The following is a 13,597-nucleotide window of genomic DNA, read 5'->3' as shown; positions in this document are numbered from 1 at the left end:
GTTACTGAATTTGTTTTTATGGATAAAATCTAAGATGCATTATCTACGCCTGGTAAACTTAACTGACAAGAATGTGGTGATTATAAGAAAGTAAATTCCTTAAATTCCATTTTAATAAGGAAGATTACCTCTTGTATTTTCACTTTGCTAGTTAACTTCCATTACTTTAACTGAGCTGTTTCTGTTTCAGATAATTCTGTTGTGGTGTTTTTTTTTGTTTTTTTTTTTTTTTTAAATCAAAGAGAATAGCAATGTTTGTATGAATTAAAAGAACTGCTGCTAGGTTAATGTTTCAGCTTACTCTGAGGTTATACATGATACAGACACTCCAAAGACTATTCCAGGTAATATCGCTCTGGAGCTGTAAGGCAGTTCAGCAACTTTGGCTTGAATGTTCTGCTGTGTCTGTACAAGTTAAGTGCTGTGCTCCATGAATGTACTAGCTCTGCTCAGTGATGGCTCAGGGTCTGCATCCACCACTTTGTGGCATGATCTTAAATTCAGGCAGGTCTTACTCGATTTTTAAGATTATTTCAATGGGATGTTTATCCCACTGTAAGATAATAGTTAAATGTAATTTTTAATGAACCTACTACACTTAGAATGAGACTTCTGTTTAATTAAAATGAGAAGTTTTGTTAAGGTTCCTGCTGCATAGTGTGGTACGCTTGCTCCCCATCCCTAATGTATTGAATGGAAAGTGCATCATTCTCTTTTGTACAAGTGGATGAAAACTGAAAGGTATTAAAAACAAGAATGCTTCAGGCTTCAAATTAACCTTTTTGTGGAGTTGAGTATAGAAGACAACTTGGGAATTTGCTGTGTAGAGAAAAGTCCTTTAGGAAGACTGAAATGAATTATCTTTCGTTGTTATTTACAGAACATTGTGTTTCTCTGACTATAATATGGAAAATTGCTATGCAAGAGGCTTGCTAATAGGATTTAATTCAGCTCTTATGCAATCAACTGCTGCATCTGCTTCGTTCTGGAGAACAAGAAAATTACATAAAACACTTAAAGTCTCTAAGTATTAGAAATGTATCAGGGTTATGTTTTTCAGATAATCGAAAATTATGTGTATTCAGAGCCTGGATCAGTTTTCCTGAGCAGTATGATTTCTTATTTCATGCCAGTGGACATCCAAAGGAATATGACAGTCAATGCACAGTAATGAACAATTAGTTTGATAATCATTCTCAGTAAAATGCTTCTTCTGGAAAGGACCAAATACATTGGTGCAGTAGGGAAGCTAGCAGTTTTTTTCTGGAGTCAGGAAAGAAGTGATCGATCAAAACCAGAACTTGTGTAGTCTTGAGATATGAAGCAGACTACATGTATTTCTTCCTCTCAAGCTGGATGGATTGGCTGCCCCTACACTTGTGCAGGAAGTCATGCATCCTTTTTTTTGACTAGATGTTAATGGTGCAATTTCCTGTTTACCTAAAGTATGCGGAGACACTGACAAAGGACTTTGGGTTTTTTAATGGTGGCAGACCATGTTGACTGTTCCTTGACAAGGTAGCCTGACCGCCTACAGTATTTCTGGAAGTGCAGAACAGGCATTGTGGTTCTACCATGGTGTAGCCACTCTGCATAGCTGCTGAACAATGGTCATGTCTCTATTTCTCATTGTCAGCTTGCCCACAATACTAATTTGGGCAATCCTGTGCTTATGGATGGATGTACAAGTCAAGATGTGAAGCTGCAGAGAGTCATCTTTATCCCAATGCCTTTGTGTAATACTTTTGTTCTTTTAAGTAATGTTTTTGGTATGGATTAAAAAAAATCAAAAACCTATTTATACCTGCTTATATTTCAGATAGGATATTGCTCTTACATGCCTGCAGATGTCAACCAAACTTTGCTGCCATATCGTGTGTAAAAACTACGTGAAAGGTTTCCATCTGGTCACACCACACTGGCTGCAGGCTTTCAAATCTCAGCCTTTGCATGGCTGTCTGGACGTCAGTGTTTTCCTCTGGAACTTCTGTAAACATGGCTACTCCTTCTCCCTTAGGAATGCAGAGATTTGAATCTAAACTTCCTATGCTGCTGTTGTGGCAGCTAAATCAAATGGTGTTGCCACTGTCACAGTTTCCAGGGGCACTGATAAGTAAACTACCTTGAAAGAGACTTTGTGTTGATGTGATGCTTAGCAGAGCATCGAAACTTTTTTTTTTTTTTTGCTTATAAAAGGCTTAAAACTCAAAATTCCTGGTGATGCAGTAGAGAAAACAGGCAGATAAAGGACTAGATAACCCTTGGTCTATTGCGCAATGTTCTAATGCCTGGATGACTGAAGTGACAGACAAGTTAGTGGCTATGGAATGCTGCTGTGACAATCAACATCCTTAAGATCAGACAAGGACCAGATTCTAACTAACATACTCTTCAGTATGGGCAGTTTTGCTGTTTCTTCATTTTGGATTGGTTCTAGACCTTTTCCTCCAAGCAAAAGTCAATCAGCTTGCAGTTTGTATATGTCCCATATTGGGAAGGGAGAATCTTCATCACCTCCTTTAGAGAAACACCCATAGTGTTCATGTGGTTAGTAAGCTTGGAGATCAGTCAAAAAAAAATCTTGTGTATGTAAGACATGCAGTGGTGGTAAGCTTCATAAACAAGGCTCCTATCTATCCTTTTTAAGTATACCACCATCCAAGAGACACAATTTACTCTTAAACTGAAATCAAGTGCCTGAGTAAGTTTTGTTATTGTTAACCCTTGCTAGCCTGGCTAATATACTACTTGTAAGAAATGGGAGGAAGAACGGATGATTCTCTATCCCTTTAAAAGAATTAAAGTAAAAGTGGCTTTTAAAATTGTAAAAGAGATACAAGCAGTATTTTTGTGTTTGTGTGTGCATAATGTTTCTCTGTTAAAAGCAGTTCTGAGCTGCAAGACTCTGAAATTCAAGCTGATGGCAGAGACATAGCTGGCTAATTCTTCAGCTGACATGTTAATTGTAACTATAAATTTCTTCTGTTTAAAATTGTTCAGCTGTAATCAAGGTACAACAGACTTTAATTTCAGCTTAAGATAACATTAACATTCTTTGTTTGAGGCAATCTCTTTTAAAATCTCTGGAAGTGGATGCCAAAAGCATTTGCTGCTATATTTTACGTTTGTAATTGTAGAGAATGTAGTATAGCCAAAGCACTTAAGTTTTGGTTTCTTGGCTGCAAACTTGAAAAGGATTTCCTTTCATTGAGCCAAGCAACAAATGGTTGGAGCTCTTCATGTTGGATTCCAAGGAATCCTGAATCTTAAGAACAGATAATATTTTATCTGGGTAATTTATCTTCTGTATGCTAGGTGCCATTTAATGGGTTAGTATGCTTATTTTAGCTTATGACTATAAAGATATTGGAACCACATGTTGTAGCACTTTACATGTGCTTCAAAAAAAGAAGTGGGAATTATAAATGCTATTAGCAACTTTGCTGTAATTCATTCCTGGTTTAAAACCAAGCACTAAAGTACCTGATGTGACTGCTGAATTTTCTGAACTGCTGTCAAGAGCTAGTCGTTGCACAATGACAAGCGATGTTCCCTGAAAACACATGGCTTTTGAGTTTGTTTTTTAAAGAAAATGTTAAGTGTTCAGGCGGACTGAGATGTCTTGAACGTGTCTTCTGCTGTTTTTTCTTTCTCACTTGCTACCTGACTTGAGTGTTACCCACTGGTGGCAATGCAAAGTGATCAAGTTTCCCATCTTACTCCTGAAAACTCTGAAGACATCAATCTCTTTTGCTAACTTGGCAAGTTTATTTTTAACTAAGCGTTTTTCAGGAATTTGTAGGCATTGTTGTGGAAGCTTTTATGAGTATCTTCAAGTGAACAGTTACTGTGTTCACTTATCACTCTCTTTGAAGGACCAACGATTCAGACTATTACATCTGTTGTAAATTAGTAATGTAATTAAGATGTGGAAAGTAATAGCCTACTTACAGTTTTAGAATTTGCACCTTCACTGCTTTTTTTTATCAGAACAAGTGTTACGAAACAGTAATCGGGAATTGGGCACATGAGTTCTTCCATACTAACTCATGATAACCCTATCACCACCTTCATTCCAGCAGAGAGCTAGTGCAGAACATCTAGGAATGCATGCAGTATTTAAAGTTCAGGTGTACTACATGTGTTTTTTTTTTTTCTTGATTTGCTCATTACAGAACTATTTTTCTGGTTTTGTGATCCTCAATTGTGTAGCAAGATGATAGTTTCTGGAAAGCAGAGTATAGCAGAACATGTGTTCTTATAAGGGTAATGAGAGTTGTAGACATCATAAGGTGCTTTTTTTTCCTTACTAGTTTGCTTTCATGGGCACTGAGTTTCAGTTGTGTTAATTTTTAGTTCCTAGGTCTAACACGGTTCTTCTGCATTGTTTGATAGATCTAAATAGCAAATTACCTTTCTGAAGAAGTAACTCAGTCAGATTTGGATATTGATACTTACTGTATAAGTCTGGAGTTTTATTGGGAGGGAGGCTTAGGTAAATTCATGGTTGCATAAATGAAAGCAGTGAGGCTATCTAACAAAGCTTTACGGTTAGCACTTCTGAAACAGATCATTATGGAGAGGAAAACTGCCGTTTGTCAACAACAGTATTGCTAGTGTTACTAGTTTACAGAATAGACAGTCCATGCCAGTACTGACTTAAGAGTGTTACATAGAGTAAGGTATTTTTAAAGTAATTACCTACAGTACTTAGTCGCTTTTAGAGCTGATTGTCTCCCTTACAAAAAAAAACCCAAACAAACATACAAACAAAAAAACCCACATGTAAACTGTCAGACTTGGCAGAGATGTTTTTCAAGTAAGTACTGAAATACTTTGTATTGTCAGTCAGACAATCCAATTTGAGACTTTTCTTGATAAAGTGTTAATCACAGGACTCTCTTGTACTCTTGGACAGCAATATGCCTAAAACATGTAGATGAAAGAGTTGGACATTTTGGAATGTAAAGTCAGTGTTAACTGGTTTCTTTCACCACTGGTTAGATAGAAGCATTAAAACATAAAAAGAGCTTATCAAAGACCCTTAGGCACAGACTGGGAATTTTAAGACTGCAAAGGTTATCATTGTGCAAGAGCATTTGAAGAACAGATGTGTTTCCAGTTTAGTGTCCTACAGTCAGCATTCAGTAGCTGTCTTATTCTTTGGTAGTACAGTATCACACTTCATACAGACAGTTCACAAAAGCTGTCATTGTTGCGTCAGAGGTAAACACCTATGTCCGCAGGGTTATTTTAGGCAGCTACTTTATGCATACTTTTTAAGCCTTTTGTTCATATCATTGATGTGTCACAGGTGACGTGGGAGAAAGAACCCAGAAGTGCATCCCAGAAAGGCAAGTGGAAGGCTTGCTTATCCAAGAAGAGATTTGTAGTCTTTAAAAATCATGGGAAGCATTAGCATCTTCTGGAGGAAAATGTTTAGTTATTCTACTTCTGTTTGGTAACTTTCTTTGATCTGTCATTTTTATTTTATCCAGGCTCTGGCTATAGTATGTTTGATAGAAAAGGAGAACCACTTGTCCATAAGTTTTTCTTCAGTGTATGTTTTGAGCTGTGTTAACTCCTGAAAATCTGTACTGTCAAGCTGTGTACTTGAGTAGCCATAATCTTAGTTGTATGCAGCTATAGAATTGGGCTGTTTAGGAGCATAACCTCTATAAGTAACAATTCACCTAACATTGAGACAGCTGGTATGCTACCTCTGGTTCAATATATTTTACTGGTTGCCTCCTTCCACAAGAAGGAATTTCTTAAAAATGGTGATGCTTATAAAGTTAACTTTTGGGAGATGGAAACAAGAAATTGTTACAGTAAGATGTGGCAAACAGCTTGGTATGAACACTGGGAGCTGCTGTGGAGGACAGCAGATGTGTCCAAGTCACTTGCTCTTGTGAAGAGAGGTTCCATTTTCCATTATTATTACGGCAAACATATCTAACCTCAAAGCTCCTAGCGGATGAAAACATGATCCTGTTTTTGATGCTTTGACTGTAGCTGGTGAGGACAGAGACCCACTGCTGTGTAGAGTTTTCAAATATTTGTTGGTGACAGACAGTTCTTAGGCAGCTTCCCTTATTTCCTGTCCTTGGTAAGCATGTTAAGTGACGAGAGCACCACGCTCAGTATCACAACATTTAAGTACGAAGTAGTTTTCAAAGTAGTTGGCTGTTCTCTTGATCAAATGTAATGGAATGCCATTTTCATATTTCCTTGCAGAAACGGGAGCTTGAAAAGACAAGGGTCTTGATTTTCTTTAAGATTTTTATAGCATTAGCTCTTTAAACCCGATTCAGTACTGTATCCTCCTAAGACAAGGACAAGCTGCTGTTGTGAAGCCTTTCTAAGGAATTTGTGTGAGGAGAAGACCATACTATATGGCATGTGCTCAACTTGCAACTGGTGAAACTTGAGAGATGGAGAAACAACAGTTAAATACTCTAGTTTCAGATGCTTCTCTGGTCAACTTTTCACAAGAGTACTGGCAACAGGAACAATTAGCTAGAGAAGTGGCTTACTACCTGGGACGTGCCAGATGAGAGAGAAAGTGATGTGCCTGAAAGAATAACCATGTAGACTTAGATGCACGTTTGCTGGTTGTCCTGTCCTTTACTTGAGACTTCCATGTGGTACTTGAAGAAGCAGAAGGCTTCATTTATTCTGATACCACCGTATGCAGTTCAGTGTAGCCTGAGTGTGTTGCCTTTGAGATGGGATCTAGGTATGTTCACTACAATTAAGTACGCTGCATGACATAATACCACTATCAAGAACTCTCAGTAAAACTAAGTAGCAATTTTTACTAAATGAAATTTTTTCCATGCATCAGTGTATTTTAAGCTGTGTATGAAAAATCTCAAATCACTTCTGGCTAGCTGGCCTGTTTTAGGGTCAGGACCACGCCCAGACCTGTAACAGATACTCTCTGTTAACTCTACCCTCCCACACTCCAAAAAAAAGGGAAAAGAAAGGGAATGAAGGAGAGAGACTTCAATTGGAAAAGTAAACCAGCTTTAATGAAAATAGTACTACTATGACTACTAGGAATAATAATAATATGGAATATATAAAAAAAGTGTCAAACCCAACTGCCCCCTGCTGATGGCAATATGTCACTGTCACCCCCAATGAATGCTGTGGAGCAGGCCTTGGGGAAAAGTCCCGGGCTGGACCTGGCAGCAGATGGCAACTGGATATAGGAGCTGGATTCTGGAGCTCGGGCAGGAACACTTGGTTCAGGCTCAGGGTCAAAGGCAGAATGGACGGAGTCCTCCTCGGATGCCGGCCATGGACGCAGCAGCAAAAGGGAAGAAGACAGGGCTTGATCCATGTGATCCTTCAGCTTTTATACCAAATATGAGGGATGTGGGATGGAATACTCCACTGTTCAGTTTAGGGTCACCTGTCCTGTCTGCTCCTCCCTGCAGGTGCGGCGTTTACTTCCTGCACCTCTCAGTGTGGTACACAGGATTAGCAGTGACTCTGGTCTGCACACCAACCCTTGGTGGTAACTCTAAACGTGGAGCATTATCACTGCTAGAAGCAGACACTGTCTGCAAAACTTTGCTGTTGGCTTCAGAAAGTGCAGTTAGTTAGAAGGGTTTTAGCTGAACAGTAAAATCACTGAACAGAATTAGTTCAGTTCTATCCCAAACCAGGACACTAACAAGTCTTCTCATTACTAATCCACATCTAATAAATGTGGAGGCTATTCACAGTTGACACAAATAACTTACTGTTATGATCCAGTTCTGGAGATGAAATATTAGATTATCAGTACTTCTCAGAGCACTGTGATAAAGCAATGGAAATTGCTGTGTGGGAAGAGAATTTAACTGCTTCTTGACAAAATTCCTACCAGTGTGTGACAGAATTGTCAATAAGTAAATGTACTTTATTTTTCCCTTGACAGTGCAAGTGAACAGTGTAACTCTGAGTGTTCTTTGGAGTGATGAAAGACAAGACACTATTTTGATTAAAAGTTTTGCTAGTAAGAGCATTTCTGATCTGAAATGCTTCTCTTCTTTCCCCTTTTGTTACGCCCCCTCCAAATCCACAGAGTCTTAGTGTTTTTCACTGTTATGAAGATCTTATCGTACATGTATTGCTGTTCTAAAGTAGTGCTAGTGCATTTTTTTTTCCATTCAGTATGTGACTTGAGTAGAAGCATTGTTTCAGTATGAGAACAAGCATGAAAAATACTATGCCTGCTTTATTTACAGCTGAGACTACAGTGGTGCTTTTTTGATCTTGCTTTAAAGAGCTGAACATGGAGCCCTGTGTAGTGGAATTCTTTTGTGCCTACACTTTAATATCTGTTCTCACTGGTGCTTTTATCAGGCATCCACTAGCCCTGATAACCAGCAATAACCTTCTGGATATTACATTTTGTGTGTACTTGAAAATATTTTCCTAAGAAATATTGCATAGTGTGGAGAGACAAGACATACAGAACAAAACTTCCTTGTGTTCATAGCGTGCATATCTTGGAGCTGATCTGGTAACTGATAACTCAAAGTACCAGTTGTGAGCCATTACCTCCTTCCCAGAATGAAACAGGCTGGGCTATGGGCTTTTTTTGAGTAACGTAGTGAAACGCGTAGCACTCGCACGATGGCTGAGGTTGGAAGTGACCCCTGGTTCTACCAATATGTGGCCAGCTGTGGTCATATGCTAAATAATTATCTAACTATTTAGATAATGGGATATTCTCCACCTTCTCTTAAAACCTAAACACATGTGGATTCATTCTTTTTCTGCTGTGAGCCTCAGGTGTGCCTGAGTTGCAGTTCAGGAGCCTGATTCAGAGGGCTTTCCATTTCTTCTGGTTTAGGCACGTCAGCATAGGCTCAGCAAATGAGTGGCTTGTAACTATATGTATTAAATTAAAACTAATTAATTATTATTCTGCTTCTTGTTGTAGAGATGCTACAGGTAATTCTGTGTAAAATCTTACATGTAACAGTATGGTAATTCTTTTTTTTTTTTGGTTCACACTGCTCTTCTTACCACTCTAAATAGGTGATACATCACTTTTTGCTTGATTTAAGCTCAAGTGCCTGAATACAAATAATCAGGAAGTGAACAGATTCATCTGGTCAAAGGCTGTGTAACTCTCCTAAGAAGTTACAGCCATTAATTCTATTCAGAAGAGCTGCAGTTCAGCAAACTGAGTAATTCCCAGTTACATTTCTTTTTGTCCTCTGATGTAATACATCATATATATACTCATGTAAATATAAAAAAAAGAATGTATATAACACATCAATATCTGTCTTAATTCCTTGTGGAGACAAGAAAACCTACTATTTAAGAAAGCTGTCTGTTAAAGGTAACTGTTTGCAAACAGGTTGTGATTCTGCCTACTCATGTAAAGCTTATGTCAAACAGAATCTCCAGATGTTGATACACCTGTTTTAATGAGAATTTCATAATGCGGAGTCAGAGAGAGAAGCACTGACATGAATCTGTGCTAACGACCTTTTGATAAGGATGACATAATCTGATCTTTTTTTTTTTTTTAAATCTGAATGTTTACTGCTAACTGAAAGAGGGGATGTGGGTGACAACCTTCAGAATTGATAGTTCTATAAATATTCCCTCTGGACTCTGTGCTGATAGTATACTTGATATTACTGTATCAGGAGGAGGAGGAATTTAATATGTGACCCTTCAGCATGGAACATGCTTCTTGAAAGCACAATTTGGATCCAGGCTATTTTGTGTCTTATGTAGCAAATGGGAGTTTTGCCCTTTACCTCATTGGGATTGAACCTTTAATTCCTTAATAGTTTTCTAAGCCCTTTGGGATGCAGGCTGCTTCACAAATACTGCTTGAGCTGGTATGTTGGATAGTATTCTCTGAATGGTATTCAGGGCCTTTCTAGTATAATCATTCTTTATACTTGTTGCCTTGGATAACTCACATACTTTACTTCAGTGTTTCCTGCAGATTTCTTACAGCAAGTGTGGGAAATATTTGAGTTTAGATACTTGGGTGTTTCCATGGCCTGGCAAAACAAATCAGTCTCTTGAAAAGTAAGCATGCAACAAGCGTGTATCTATACGTATCAAAAAGATTTCTGCATTGTAAAGCTGAGAGTGGAATTGTAAAGAAAAAGGCACAAGTTAGTCTTGGCCCATGAGACTGATGTTTTCTGCCTGTCATTCTTCCCTTTCAAAAGGTGAAGAGCGTCTGGGAGGAGACATTTCTTCCCTCCTTCTCCCTGAAATGCCACTCTCCCAACCTCCCTTCTAGCAGTATCACCTTACAATGAATACTAGAATAGTTTGCAGGCAAGTGAATAATTTATTTCCTGAAAAACTGATGAAATGACAGCTAAGTCAGGAAATGCTGTGGTCGAGACCAGTGACTTGTGGTACAATATATGCTTTCGGATTAAGGAGTAAGACTTCCTGTGCTGTAGAAGTTGCTCCATTTGAAATCTTGTAGCTCTTTCTAGAAAAGACCAGATGTTCGTTCCTTAGGGCTTAAGGCCTGTCTTAAGAGTATTTATTGCTCTGACTTACAACACTTTGCTCTAACTGAAAAAGAATACCTAAGTTTGTTTTGTATCCCTTGAAATCTGTGAGATGTGACTTATGTAAGGAACATGAAAAGAATAGCTTAAAACTTCTGCCATGTCATTGTTTAATTTTTCTATTTACACAAGTAGATGAGTTTCTTTACAATGTGAGTATCAAATGCCCTCTCTACTTTGCTGCTCACATAAAAGATAAACTTTTTTTTTTCCCCACCCCAAGGAGCCCTTTGAAGATGGCTATGCAAATGGTGAGGAAGGGACACCAGCTGGGGAAGCAGCTGCCACTTATACACCTGATAGCAAAGGTGTGGTCAAGTTTGGCTGGATAAAAGGTGTATTGGTAAGTCTGATGTATTGCTCTTCAGTTTCATGTGAGTGTGATCTAATAAACCTTTTTTTTTTTTTTTTGAGAGGGATTGTGATAGCACTGTATAAAGAAAATATATATATGAGAGATGTGGAAAAATGCTGTCATTTTAGCAAGGGTTGCTCTTACTTGTTCTCTTTAAATGTGTTTTTAAAGAAATAAATGCTTCAGAACTTCCATGGTTTGAAGGGGTTAGGGTTTTTAGCACAGTTTTTTTTTGAAGTTGCATAATTTCCAGGAAGGAAAAAGATTATGTAAGTAGTCATATCTAGTATAAAAACTACATAAGAATCTTAAATGACGAAGACAAATGCAAATGGAGAGAATACACTTAATGTGTGCTTGCTTTGGGTCTGTAACGTGTTGGACCAAAGTGTTAGGAAAGTTTAATTTTTATTCATTTTTAGAGAAGTAAAAAATTGTGTTGTGGAGAATACCTAGTTGTATATGGCAGAACTTGACCAGGATTAAGTATTTGAATTTTATTGAGCTTGTTACAGATAGTCATCTTTTCCTGAACTATGGCAGACTTAATGCTAAATACAATATAGTCATGGTGGAAAAAACTAAGTCTGTCCCTGTTTGGAGTAGTTAAAATTAAAGGTGACATGAGATATTTTATTACAAGTACATGTTGACTTATTTTTTCCATTTTGGCAAAGAGAAGCCATGAAGCTATAGAAAGTACGTATTAGAGTATATAGTGGTAGCTGCAGATGCAACAGTTTGCCAAAACATGCTGAACTTCAGCTGACTTTAGTTCAGCAAACTTTCACTGTGTTCTAACTTCATTAGAAGTCTTGAAGTACCCATGTTCTCTGCCTTGGGAGGAGATTGGTTGTGGTGCCTGTGAAGCAGATATTACAGACTTCTGTTGACGTTCCCCAACAAAGAACAGAATTGTTAATTTTAAAGTTGGTATGAAGCTGCCTTTGAGTTCCTCTAGACCTAAATTCTGCATTGGACTATTTTTGGAAGTAACAGTTCTAAGTATTAGAGAGTTACAAGATAAATGTTGCTGATCATCTTCTTCCAAAGTCTACTGAAAAGTTTGAGGGAGGATGATCTCCTTTGCAGTGGTGTGTAAGTTGCAGTTAGTATTTCCTAGTGGTTTGGAGAGGTTCTTGTCTCCCTTATAATCCTAATGACCCACTAAGGTTTTTGTAGGATTGATACCTTACTCTTTAGGTAAGAGAGATACCTAAGACCTGCTATTAGTCTTGAGCCTAAGTTCTGTAGGTGCAAACTCTGTTTTACTGAGGATTAAGCACTTTAAAATACAAGGATTAAAAAAATAAACACCCCACACCCTTATCCTGTTAGAGTGCAGCTGTGTTGTAAGACAAAGAAGTTCTAGGACCAGGATGTTGTGGTGGTTGTTTGTTTGTTTTTTTTTTAAATATTTAGTACGCTATTGCTTTAGTGCATTTTTTTGGTGAGATGAGAACTGCAGTCATAGATGTCACAGTCATTGTAGTCCTCGATCTTATTTTTAGTCATGTGTTCTGTAGTATGAATTTTGGATCCAAAGGTTGGGGTGTGCTTACTTGTATTTTTTGGTCGAGAGTGTCCAATACTGAAGTACTGTAATTTTATATTGAACGTAGTAACTTTTTAATTCTATTTAAGTTATGTTTTGGTTTATTTACTCAAACTAGAACTTGTGTAATGAAAAAAATCTGTTCTTCATCTTGATAAGTGGTGAACAAAGACTGCAAGATATTTTCAAGAACATAAGAACCAAAATGAACAGGTGGAAGTGACTGTAGATGTAAGACCTAACCTGTGTAAAATTTCTGTTCATCTTAGGTACGATGTATGTTGAATATTTGGGGTGTCATGCTATTCATCAGACTGTCATGGATTGTAGGACAAGCAGGGATAGGTATGTGAACTAATGCTGTAAGATTATTTCAGTGACCCTCAAAAGTGATCCAAAATCCTGAGCCTATATTTTAAAAAGGGGTAAAAAAGGGCCTTAAAATTGCAAGTTTTTAAGGTAATTTGCCCTTACCTATAATGTTAAGCAGTATGAAGTTACTTTTTTCATTTAGCTACAAGGCATGCAATTTAAACTTGATATTTGTGAGTCTTAAGTGAACTGTAGACAAACTTTTGATCTCTGGCTATTAAAGTCTGCGTGTAGACTGCAGTATATAAACGTTTTTCTTCAAAGGCTGAACTCAGTATTGAACTAAAAAAAATTTCTGATTTGTAAAAGGCATATGTTTCCTTGAAGCTCTAGGATACAGCTTTTAACCTGCTGATTAAAGGGAATGTTTTCCCAGTTTTTTTTGTATCCTGGAAACTCCTTTACAAAAGAGTGAAGAAGCCTTTTGAATGTGCAGGGCCACACATAATAAATTTGTGTTGTATTTTCAAGATTAATTCTTCAGACCAAGTTAAGTTGAAGATTTGTGCATTTTAATACTGCTGGACTTAAACCTTCTTTCCCCCTCTTTTTCCAAAAGGTCTGTCAGTCTTGGTTATTGGAATGGCCACTGTTGTGACAACTATTACAGGACTGTCTACTTCAGCAATAGCTACAAATGGGTTTGTAAGAGGAGGTAAACATACTTTCATAAAGCTTTTAAAGCTTTCGTCCCTCTGCAGTGTTCCACCTTAATGGTGGAACCTCTAATTTATTTTCCTGTTTTTTTAGTATCAG

General features: G+C 37.6%; 1 protein-coding gene across 1 annotated transcript in view; it reads left to right on the top strand.

Moving 5' to 3' along the window:
- The first annotated feature begins 7,200 nt into the window (after positions 1–7,200).
- Positions 7,201–13,597, top strand: part of LOC103772682 (solute carrier family 12 member 2-like) — a 14,027-nt gene continuing 7,630 nt past the window's right edge. Inside the window, exons 1-4 of the mRNA XM_008940025.1 lie at positions 7,201–7,383; positions 10,783–10,902; positions 12,739–12,814; positions 13,401–13,496. Of these exons, the coding sequence (XP_008938273.1) occupies positions 7,201–7,383; positions 10,783–10,902; positions 12,739–12,814; positions 13,401–13,496 (475 nt within the window). The remainder of the gene's footprint in view (positions 7,384–10,782; positions 10,903–12,738; positions 12,815–13,400; positions 13,497–13,597) is intronic.

This window comes from Merops nubicus, unplaced genomic scaffold (assembly GCF_000691845.1).
Source record: "Merops nubicus isolate BGI_N331 unplaced genomic scaffold, ASM69184v1 scaffold13295, whole genome shotgun sequence".
Taxonomy (NCBI): Eukaryota; Metazoa; Chordata; class Aves; order Coraciiformes; family Meropidae; genus Merops; species Merops nubicus.
Note: the sequence above shows the minus strand (reverse complement) of the source record. Positions and strands in the feature narration are given on the sequence as shown.